This window comes from Perissodus microlepis, chromosome 11 (assembly GCF_051167445.1).
Source record: "Perissodus microlepis isolate ML-2025 ecotype Zambia chromosome 11, ASM5116744v1, whole genome shotgun sequence".
NCBI lineage: Eukaryota > Metazoa > Chordata > Actinopteri > Cichliformes > Cichlidae > Perissodus > Perissodus microlepis.
This window is the reverse complement of record NC_140471.1, coordinates 10,084,208-10,096,395: the sequence shown is the minus strand read 5'-3', so window position 1 is coordinate 10,096,395 and position 12,188 is coordinate 10,084,208. Positions and strand designations below refer to the sequence as shown.

The window sequence follows — 12,188 nt, the reverse complement described above, 5'->3', positions numbered from 1 at the left end:
CGAAACATCATCAGAATATATAAGGGACATCCTAAATAAGAACAATATAATCTGAAACCTTTATATACCTTGTCCCTTTATTTCCTTTGTCTATTTCAATTTCCCTTATGCACCAATAAATACATATTTCAGAACACTCAAGGTTACATTCCTTGCTAATCATGTTTTCTTACTCAGTTTTTCTTCATATATTCTTTGTACTTTACTTCTGGACACTTGTAATTGAGCAGCAGGGTACAGCAGTTGTAAATCTCTTATAGACGTTTAGTAAACTTTAATTTGCTTTGGAGTTGTGAGTAACTCTCTGTGTGAAATAGCACGATAAGCCTGTGTGCTTAAGCACAAGACCGTTTTACTCTAATCTAATTGCTTAAACCAACCTCTTGAACCCTGATATGAATTTTTCAGTACAGCCGTAGCCTTCAATGATACCGATGCAGTGCCACAGAATAGGTAAAAACTGCTGTAAAAGTGAGCCCCATATTTTCTCGGATAGTGAAAGCCACTACAACTGTAAAAGAAAAAGAAATTAAAAGAGGAAACCCAATTTTAGTTAATTTTAGAACAATTTTACTGATGTTGTTAGTTGGTAGTAATGGTTCTTAGTGAAATACGCGAACACAGTAGTCTCAATCAAACTGAAATTTTCTGCATATTTGCAGGAAATGTGAAATATAAATGTTTTTTTCAGGAGTCTGATCCTCGTCTTGACATGTGCAGTGAGTGGTCAAGATGATGACGAGGCAACTGCCTCTCTTCCTCCTCTTCTTCTCCTGCTCTTCGGGAACTCACAGATGAAAAACATGGTGGCTTCACACTCCACGTGAGCCCACGTTCCAGTGCTGAGCAGCTCCACGCAGCTGGAGTTTGTGTTGGGCTGTAGCTCCTCCTCTTGGCTCCAAGATGCAAAACCCTGCAGAGGGGTGGAGTCTGCATAAACGTGACTGCTACCGTCCTGATTTTAGAAAATAGAGAAGAGATTAAAAAAAAGAAAGAAAGTTTGTCATCATTTGTTAACTAATTTTGTTCTGTTTTTGACCAACACTGCCCACAACAGCCTAAAATATGTCCTTCTTACACACAACCGTCTTTTATTTTTCCACATTAAAAGTATCAAAAAAGCATTAGACTTACTAATTACTACCTAGTTAATATTATCAAAACCACTTACCATGCCCTTGGTTTGAGTCTGCACTCCTATATACACTCTTGTCAGTCCTGCCTGACTAACATAGTCTGCCATGAGACGGTTGATGTTGGTGCTTTTGGGCATGGCCAGGGTGCCTCCTCTGAGCTTGCAGTTCATTGAAGCCTCTCTAAACCTCTTGGGCTCCTTCACCAGCAGGTAGTACCTCTCTTCTGTTTCTCTCAAGCCTAGAACCACTGAACAGGACATGTGCAAAGGTTAAAGATCATCTGACATAAGTTTAAAGGCATGTTTTCATTGTTCTGATTTTTTCTTCTTAACACAGAAACCAAATTAGAAGTCAAGTGGCAGACATGAAGGGACTAGTGTACTTGTGTAATGTAAGTCTTGAATGAAAAAAGGATTTGGTGTTTGTGGAATTTCCCTGCCTGAAGTAGTTAAAACTAGGATCTAAACTTAGTAAATAATAAGCTTTTTAAACACTGCCTTAATGATACTGAAATCAATAATGTTGCATTAAAATATAAAACATTATGGATTTTAAATTACCTCCAGACTTGATACAAGCTCTTTCACACAGAAACCTGTCTCAGTTCCTTCTATTAAATTTTAAAGGTAAGACATCGTCTAGTGTCTAGTAAAAGATTAAAAACATAGTGACTTACCGTTCTTCACAAACTTGACTGTATTCCCCAGCTTGCCTACATTGATATCGAGCTGTCCAACCACCTTCCTGTACCTCCCACAGTCACACATTGTACCTAATAGATCAAATGGGGGTTAGGACAGCTCGGATGAATATTTGTCTGAATGTCAGAAGATGTCAGAAAATTAGGCGAATGTGGAACCTGCTTCTTGGTACAAGGACTGGTGATTGTAATAAGGATCATTAAATGCTTTTCTACAGCATTGCTCCCTTAGGGACAATCTCCATTAGCATCTAGTAGAACCGATTGAGAGTCACAAACAAATACTTGTTTTTTTTTTTCCCAGAAAGGAATTTGAAGGAATTCATTAGTAATGTGTTTAAATGTTGTTTATTGAACTCCGTTTCCCAGATCAAATCCACTTATGGGTGTGCTAAAAGTTTTTGTCACGGCCGGGGTAGCAGTCATGTGGTGTTTGTAGAAAAAGGACCCAATATTCAGGAACGGCTAGATGCAGGTAAGCGTTTATTTACAATGTGAAAAACAGGAAATGAGGCACAAGAAATTACTAAAAACCTAAACTGGGAACACTAATGAGGAGATCTGAAATAATAACTAACACAGACGAACCGACGAGGAGCAGGTAATCAGGAAATGACACAGGAAAACACAGCTGAAACTAATGAACAAGATGAGACACAGACCTAAAAGTAAAACAGGAAATTTACAGATTGTTTTACCAACACAGAGACACAAACAGAGCACCGGAGGAGGACACAGGTAGGAATAACACAACACTAAACACAAGACCCCAAATCCTAGGAACTAAGAACACAAGAATTAACCCAAAACATAAGAAAATACTAATATTAAACACAAAACACTGGGTCTAACGGCCCATACCATGACAGTTTAAGTAAATACTGCAGCATTCTTTTTCAAGGTTGTTTAACTGCATGAGTAAGACTTTATCATTTGACCTACAACAAGTTACTGATTCATTTCCAGTGATTCAGTATTTTGTACAACCACTTTCAGCAGCAATAACTTGGAGTTACTGCATGACTTGATCATCTCTCACATGGCTGTGGAGGAATTCTGGCCCACTCTTTTTCACTGTGTAGGCGGGGTATTCATTTACATACAACTCTCTTCAGGTCCTGCCACAGCATTTCAACCCAGATGAGTTCTGGTCTTTGACCATTGAACCTTGGTTCTATTTTTTTTTTTTTTTTTTTTTCTTAGCCATCCTGATAGAGATTTGTTGCTGCGCCTGAGATCACTGTCCCATTTTTGGCTAAACTTTAGCTGTCAGACAGATGGCCTCACATTTGACTCCAGAATACTTTGGCATAGGCATGAGTTCAATGACAGCAAGGTGCCGTGGTCGTGTGGCTGCAAAACAAATCCAAATCATCACCGTGCTTGATAGCTGGTATGAGTGTTTGTGCTGATATGCTCTAAACATCTCCACTTTGGGCTGGTCCATCCACAGGACAGTGCTCGAGTTTTGTGATTTGTTTAGATGCAGCTTAGAGAGAAGAGACATTCTCCTGACAATCCTTCCAAAATAACCATACCTGTTCAGTCTTTTGTGATTATACTATCATGAACTTTAACATTTAACATGCTAACCAAGACCTGTAGAGGCTGAGATGTAGCTCAGTGTCTCTGAGAATTGCATGGTGTGACACCAGTTTGCTCTGACCTCCACTGGGTGTCATGGTGTTACCAAACATCTGAGCGCTCCAGACCAGCAAACTGACATCACTGTTAAAAGTGACGACCAGTTAATCAAGTGCATTTTGATTAGCAGCACCTAGCTGTTTTTACTCTAATAATTCCTCTGGGATCAGTAAGAATGTACTTAGTTTTTCACAGGACTCATGCAAAAAGCTTTTTTAGTTTTGGATGACTTAAAACGAGAGGCAGTGTCTGCATGCTGTTACCTGGTTTCCCTTTTAAACCAGCTGGTCCATCTATACCTTTATCACCCTTGTCACCTGCAGAAGAATCAAAAATCATTAATAGCACCCTTTGTTGTTAGCTGTATTTCAACCTCGTAGAAGCTTCCTGTTGACCTTGTCATGTAGTTACAACGTTCTACCACCAGATGGCTGTATCACACATTGAAAACTCAACAGGGCCGCACGCCTTTCTAGATGGTCAAAGTTTGACCAACATTAGGTCACAATTAATTATTCCAACAAGATCATTTATACCAAATAACACTAACATCCACATATATTTTTAATTGAGAGATATCATCAAATGTTGCTGTTTGTGTGTAAATCTTGTCCTGAATTTGCACTCACACTGTTGTTTCATCGTGGAAAATAACCCAAATGGCAGTTGCAAATTTTGGGGAAGTGGGTTGCAGTACAAACATCACAATGGCCTAGCTTTGAATGAGGAACAGCCAGAACAGTGAAATACTGTACCTGTAATCTGACCAGTTGTTTTGCCATACTGATGGATTTGATTTATTTGAGCTTGTTTGAGCTCCTTTGCAAAAAATACGGAAAAACACAGTGGGTAAATATGGTAAAATGTGACCTGATATGGCTTTCCAGTGTCTCAGTGGAGTATACAGTAGAATTCATCCCAAACAGTCCTCCAGCTGCAGTTAGTTGCTTTTTTTTGTTCCATATAAACTCAGTAACTCCACAGTTTTACAGTCTGTAGATTTATATAGTTGTTCTTTTGGCCAAAAACGATGTAAGCTCTGCAGACAATCTGATAAGGGTCCATATACATGGAGTTACAATTATAAAAGCGATGTCTGTTCATTTATCATGTTTTTATATTATGAATGAACACCAATTTCCCATGTGGAAACTGAACTGAACTGAACTGAATTTCTTCAGTGCTCCTGTATCATGGCCAACATTCTTGCAAACACGAACTGAATTTGAGCTTGTGATCTTGTTATGTTGGCATGTTCCTGAAAACAAGTGTTTTTTTTGGGTTTTTTTTCAGGTGTTTTATGAGTTTTGGGCTTTCAGCATCAATGAAATCCAAAGCTGTGACTTCACTCCTTTGCCTGATATAGCTGACACACAGCCACTTTCCTAATAGCGTATTAATCATAATGAATACTGAGAAACTGAATGTTTAGAAAGACAGGGGAACATGACTGCTCATAAAACCAAAAACTACAATAGAAACTGTTTTAGCCACTTCAGGCAGAGCAACTGCATGACATCATGTTGCAGGATCTTTTGATGCAACAACTTAAAACACGAAAGAAATGGACAAAAATACAAGCCTTTAGTGGAAACTGTCTAGTTAGCTCAATAATGAGCAGATTTAATTTTTAAAAACTCTCCTTGTGTGTTTGTCTTGGGACTAATTAAGTCTGCCAGTTAGTGTAGTGATGTGGGTTTTAGTTGAGACCATTGTTAGGGAGCGAGCGGCAGTGAAATCTCAGGAGGGCATCCGGGAGGCCGTATTTTTTCTTAAAGACAATTTGAAAGTCATTAAGTGTCTGCAGAAACCTCACAGCAACCTATCAAAATGTTTAATGGCACTGGAGCGAGAACAAATTTATACACTCGAATGAAAAATGAAAGGTCATTAATCTTTCTTGCTTTTGAGAACTGAGGAACTAAGTATTACCCCCTGATGCACTTTATTAGTTCTTATTTATTTATTATTTTATTGTAAATATTACACTTGAATGAGTAATGCAATAGTAAGGTTTTACAGTATGGTTTCAGGCAGATGGATGGACAGATAGGAGGCAGGACTAGAGAAGCACTGAGACTGACAGGAAACTGTTAAACTGCATATCAAACCTGAACTTTAGATTAAAATGACTTTGTTGTACCTCTGTCTCCAGTAGGCCCAATCTTTCCTGTGTGGCCCAATTCTCCTTTAAGGCCCGACTCCCCCGGCACTCCTGCGGGAGAAAGGAAGGATGAGATTTGGAGGTATTTGTGACAGAATAAAGAAATATTATTTGGAAAAAGTGTTGAAAATGCTGTTTCAGTCCAACATAGTCTGCAGCATATGCCAGAAAAGCAGAGGATGTGTGCATGTTGGAACTTCACATATTGTAAATGTGGTCGAAGTCAGCATAAACTGGAAAAATCAGCTATTATCATGGTGTTAATTTACGCTTTTAATAACTTGAATCAATTTCTTTTTGTGTTAGTATCATTATATTTTAGTTTCTTTTGTATAATCTGTGCAACTCTATTCCACGCCATTCAATCTTTTAAGGATTCTCCCTGCAAAATCTGCTGTCGGATCCACTGTCTGTTAAATGCATGTATTTCTAGTGTTATTTTTACTGTTATTTATTTAATCGTGTATTAATACGTTTTATTTTTTTAATCTAAAAAACAAAATGATTGTAATGGATTGAAGTACACTGTAATCTGATTACCACTGCCTGGCTTACTGTTTTGTTTGTCTTTAGAAGAACTCAGGAGTTTGCATGATTTTGGAGGGTGCCTTAAAAATGTATCCTAAATGGAGAACATTAAACTAAAAGACAGTGTGTACATGTGTGTGTTTGCGTGTGCCGGTATGTGTGTGTGTGTGTGCGTGCGCATGGGAAAACTAGCAGACCGAGGCTCTCTGCCAGCCCCTGAATGAGTGTTTCCTCAGGAAACTATTCAACTGAAAATTGATGGCGTTCAAAATACTAAGTGACGCATTGGAGAAGCCTGCCACTATTAGAGGGATTTGCCACACACACACGTACAGCCACCTATTCACTAATATTTCACATGTCCCGCTTGCGCATGCTGATTTTCGACTCGGTGATTTGTGAGTAGTGTTGGCAGAAGGCATGAGTTCTTATGGATTGTGTGAGGTCTCTGGGAAAAATTTGCTCACACAAGGGTGCGATTTTTATTTATTTATTTTCTTTTAAATTAGGAAAATTCTGCATCAAAGCACCCGAGAAGCACACTCACAAAGTGAATGCTTCAACAACACTGAAGTGACAAGAAGTGATTATACGTGTTTGTTTTGTTGCCACATGAAGAAAGTTAATCTAGTGGTCTTTTGTTATTCCATCTGCAACAGGTGAATAATGTTTTAGCAGTGCTTACGCTTGCCAGTTAAACGGCCTATCTCAACGTTCAGATAACGGTCCTTCCTATCACTTTTAATGGCCAACCACCCCAACTGGTTTAACGTCTGGAATCTCCAGCTGCTGGAGGATAAAGGAGGCGAAGCCTTGGGGCCTAAGGCAATTTAAATAAAGCCTCCAGCTATTTCAAAACACCCTTGAACTAAGCAACTAGCTGTAGCCATAATACAACAAAAATAAAATGCATTTGGTTTCTAAAATGATCTTAAATCAGTGTACTGACTAAATGTTGCTTGCACAGTTGCAGAAGTGGAGTCTCATTTTTGACATTTCTGTTTAGTAGAGATTAATAGAGAAATGGAACATGAAAATAAGGTTGTTCTGTTGTGCACTTCTAGCTACCTAAAAGTGCACAAGATCTAAGATCCTCATATAACACCATAGTTTTGAGCCAGAGCGATATATCAGCCAATACATAATGGAAAAATAGATGTGTGTCATCTCATGGTTTGTCTGGCACCCTGTGCAGCACACACGAACCAGAGACACGTAACGCCTCACTAGGTTATAGACATACTGTATTTAGACTGTCTGTTGATACTGGCTCTAAAAACCTTGCACTGGACATGCTCTTCCACTTTTTTTTGTTCTATAATGCAAAGATTTCAACCTCAGTTACAGTTTCGATTCAAGCTAAAAAAATGTACAAGTCCAGCACAACAGTTTGTTGTTGTTAATAAGCTTGGAGCAACAAACTGTTTTTGTTGCCCACCGGAGCGTTAGCAGTCACATATTCCCATTTAACATTCCAAAATTAAGCAACTGTTTCCTGTAAAACTGCCTAAATTAAAACAGGGAATACATGCGTCATCTGTCAGGCTGCTGACATACTACAGTTACAGAATCATCACAGAAACCTGCTTTCATGCCTACAGTAAGCATACGCACATAGAAACCATAATGACTGGCTTTGCTATACCGTTGAATAATAGCTGCAAAGTTGAAAAGTTGAAAGAGTTTCACGTGCACGTGCTTTCTGCACTTTTGAAAATGACCCCAGCGGTCCTGGCATTCGTCTCCCACACACTGATAAGAGAAGGGTGTTTTTAGTGTGCAGCGTGCACATGTGTGCTGAGCTCTGTGAGACGTTATAGAATAAAAGCTGGGTGTGTGCACACAAACGATCATGACACTATATTTATTGCATCTATATTTACACACGTGTGAACTGTGTCTATTGTCTTGTACATGGCATGTACAAGACAATAGTGCAGGATGCTGCATTGCATGTATTTTTTTTTTTTTTTTTTTTTAAGCATGTGTAAGCAGGTATTTGTGTGTATGCCTATCAGCTCAGCTGGAAAAAAAAAAACCTTGTGAAAGCCCCTGCTTTCTTCAGCAGCAATTTACAGATCTGCTTCCTCCACAGATATACAGATGTCATGTCAGTGCAGTGCTGTTTGTCTGTGGCAGCCACAGCAAAGGGAGGCAAGCTACAACAGCAGGGAAATGCAAAAGCTGCACACTGGGTGGTTTTGTTACTAGCTATGTTTGTTGATATTAGACAAGCAAGGAAAATTAACTTTTTTTAAAAAAGACTGGTGAAGCCAGACTTAATTTTTTTAATTTCCTAGGTGTGATTATATAGATGTACACTTATGGCACTCATCACTTTTTCTCTTCTTTTTTTAACCTTCAGCTGTTCTACCCCACTGCAATACCTAAAGGAAACATGCTAATGAAGAAGCTGGGGATTTTCTTGCATTTACATCTATTCAAAAAAAAAAAAAAGGAATTCTGAGAAGTGAGTTTGGAAAAACTATTTTACGGTATGTGGTTTGAAAACCTGCCAATTAGATTTTTTTTTTTCTTTTCTTTTTTTTTTTTTTAGAGGTTTTAAATACAAATGGAATTTTTTTCAAAGAGCATTGTGTCACGTTTATTAGACTTGGAAAATTGTACTAAGTATAAGAGTCACATTTTTGTATTTGTTAGCAAGCGTATGACTGAAAAGTACTGCAGTCAGCTCCATTTGCCTCTGTGCGCACACTTACCAGATGAATGGTGAGCAGCTACAATGAAACTATCAGGAAGGAAGCAGTCGCCTGCACCTGTTAACTGAGTGTCTGAGTGCCATTAAGGCAGATGTGGAGTCATTGTGATTATACTGATGCTTGCCTGTTACACCATCCTAAACCGCACTCTGATAGAAAAGCAAATGAGATTTTATTTGGGTTATACTGGTGATAAAGGGGAACCCCACTGATTTTACACATCAGTTTATTTACTGGCTCAATGAGGACGGCGCTCGTGGACAAAAAGTTGTATGAATCCTTTTTTTTTTTTTTTTTTTTTTCTTTCTAAATGTCTTTCATGTTTTGTGAGTATACACATTACCGGGGTCTACGTGTTTTTGTCCTACAGCTTAGCCGTTTTTGACTAGAAGGATACTGGATACCTGGAAGTCCTGGTGGTCCATTCTTCCCCAGTATCCCCTGATCTCCATCATCTCCAATCTCACCTTGGTCCCCTGGATTTTAGAAAAGAAAGATTGTAAACAAAAAGGCCATCAATGTGGCGATCCATTATCAGCACTAACAGCACGTCAAAAACCACTTCAGCAAAGAGCTTTGGTGAATGATTGTGTGTAAGTTTCAATGTAAGTGTAGCAGAGTGTTTCTAATCATCACAAGGAGATGGACTGAATCCTCTTTGGATGTTTATAAAGAAGAAATAACTCTGTTTTAATAAGTCTTCGGCGAGCCAGTATAATTTTTAGAGGCATCGGTGCTTTAAAAGTATTAATGGCACAAAGTCCTTTTTAGAGCTGAAAGCACAAATGAGGTGTAGCAGAAATGTTTGAGGCGGGACCATGGATCAAAAGGCTCTTGGCATGAAATCTTAAGAGATTTCTGAATGTCTATTAAAACAGTAATTTCGCCTCAGTTGTTGATGCAGGCAGCAGTTTATATCTTGTTAAATGCTGGGCTTAGAAAGAAGGACTCTGCTTAGAGTCTGCTTCTATTAGGCTGGCAGAAGTACTTAGGAAAACTGATAATTCAGATCGGTCGGCTGTGTAGACATTTTCAAGCTAAATCACTTCACGGTCAAGTGATACAGTCTGCGTAAATATTTAATTTTGTGGACTACTAAACTGAAGCCATGTAGCATAAAATTAGCAAAAGGCCTGGTTTGTGTGATTAAGGTGTCAAATCAAATGAAGATCTTTCATCTGCTATTTAACATGTCGCAGTAGCAATAAGATTTTTCCCCAAAAATGTCAGAATTCGGTGTTTATTGTTGTTCAATTTCAAGAACTGGGCCTGCAGCGTCCTACTTTTTTACGTCTTAAAAAAAAAAATTCCCATAAATCTATATAAGAATGATGAAGTCAACATACCAGTAAATGTAATAAAACTGTGTTTGTTGAAAAAGGTTAAAATAAGTCGTAAGACATTTTTGAGGGGTCTAAAACTGGGAAAAATGCGCATTTGTCACCCACCGAAATACACAGATGTGAGTCTACACAAACTCAAGAGACTGCCTCTGTGGTGAGTAGTATCTGGATGAGTCTTGTACAAATAATCTGTTCGCGTTTGTGGCAGCTGTCTAAATACACAATATCACGATGGAACAATGGGAAACTTCTCTGGAAAGCTGTGAAAGTGTAACTGATGGTACAGACGCCTCTTCCCTTTGCCCATGACAAACTAATTTAACTTTATTTCAGAAGCTGCTTTTGTAAAACAGACTTTGTTTTGGATATAATAAAACTTCAACAATTTAATTAATGGCCTTTATTGTCACAATGAGAGAATCTTTTATATTTTTTGCCTTTTAGCTTAACAATCTCAGTTTCTGCATGCCAGCTCCTTGAGAGACGGGCCTCTGGCTTCCATTTACAATAAAGGCCGTTTTTTTTTTTTTTTTTTTTTTTTTTTTTTTTTTTTCCAGCACAGTGCGCAAAAAGAAAAGAAAAGAAAGAGAGAAAAAAAAAGCATAGCTTCACTTTGTGTTTTATTAGGGTCTGTCTGTCTCAATCAGCAGGGGAGCAAGCCACTGGATGTCATAAAATGGAAAACACACACAGGGAGGCATTCCCTCCAAAAGACCGCGGGGTAGCAGACAGTGAGCTAGTAAACTTTAGAACATTTAATGCTTGGTGGCTTTATCATCAGCTCTTTAAACTATAAAACATTTAGGGGGTATTTCCTCAGAACGTTGCACTCTCACACTCTAACACTCTCCTGTAACGTTGGGACACAACAACGTTTCCAACATCATGAACAAACATGAGTACTGTTGATTTTAGGTTGAAAACATTTTAGACTTCATTATGCAAAGATAAACATTTACAAATCAAGCTGACATCCAGTCAAAATGCAAACACACACATTTACAACAGCGCCACAGTGCGTTACCTTTAGCTCCTGGTATCAAGGAGCTGGTGCAAACCTCTATAGAAACAGAAACGTAGCTGAAGATGGCTACAAACACACAGAGCACCAAGAGCCGCGACATCTCCCAACCATCACAGACCGCTGCAGAAAATCCAAACCTTTTGGCTTTTTGGAGCAGATGGTCGAGGAGCAGGGATCAGCGTAGCATTAGTGACAGAAGAAAGCAGTGCTGCTGTTTGTAGAACACACAGACACACTTGTTTATACAGTCTTATCAGTTAATTGTCAAAATGTCAAACAACACTTACCAGAGTACTGCATTCCTGTGCATGTGGTTTAACTTTTTAATTGCATGTGAAAAATCTTACCATCATTTGGACAGATACATGGGTACCCTGTAAAGAATAAAGTACAATGTCTTGATACATGCTCAATTATATGCAAATTGTCATGACCATTGATCAGCTGAGACTGGAAAAAGTCACTCAGATAAGTGACGTGATTAAATGTTTCTCCTACTGAAAACCCTATGCCTAGATAAACAGAATTAACTTTTAGGAATAAAATGAAACGAACACTTCAGTCCTCTGATTGAGGTTTAACACTTTGCCATCACTCCCTTAGAGGTTGGCACATGCTAACAGTTGATATTTTCATTCTTGGAGAGAGAATGTGGAATCATGGGAACGTCTGAGAGCCACCTGTGCTTTGCTTTGGTATTACTTTCACTGATACAAGAAAAATCTCTGATCATGCTCGGCTAGCACTGGGGAGTAACAACTGCTTCTAATTTACTGACGGGAAATGAGATGAACCAGAGCTCACAATAACACTGCGAAGGTCCTGAATGAAAAAAAGTGCTAATAACATTCTTGGAAGTGTAAAAGTAAATACCTTCAGTCAGAACAAATAGTTCCAGTGAAAGTGATTTTTTCCTGATATATCGATTA

The 12,188-nt window shown here is 38.5% G+C and overlaps 1 protein-coding gene across 1 annotated transcript; it reads right to left on the bottom strand.

Moving 5' to 3' along the window:
* Positions 1-593: 593 nt before the first annotated feature.
* Positions 594-11,435, bottom strand: colec10 (collectin sub-family member 10 (C-type lectin)). The gene is made up of 7 exons (XM_084945125.1): positions 11,260-11,435; positions 9,297-9,368; positions 5,624-5,695; positions 3,744-3,797; positions 1,813-1,908; positions 1,172-1,383; positions 594-955 (listed from the first exon to the last, which is right to left on the bottom strand). Exons 1-7 carry the CDS (start codon positions 11,357-11,359, stop codon positions 728-730), a joined length of 834 nt encoding a protein of 277 aa, XP_084801251.1. The 5' UTR covers positions 11,360-11,435; the 3' UTR covers positions 594-727.
* Positions 11,436-12,188: the final 753 nt, after the last annotated feature.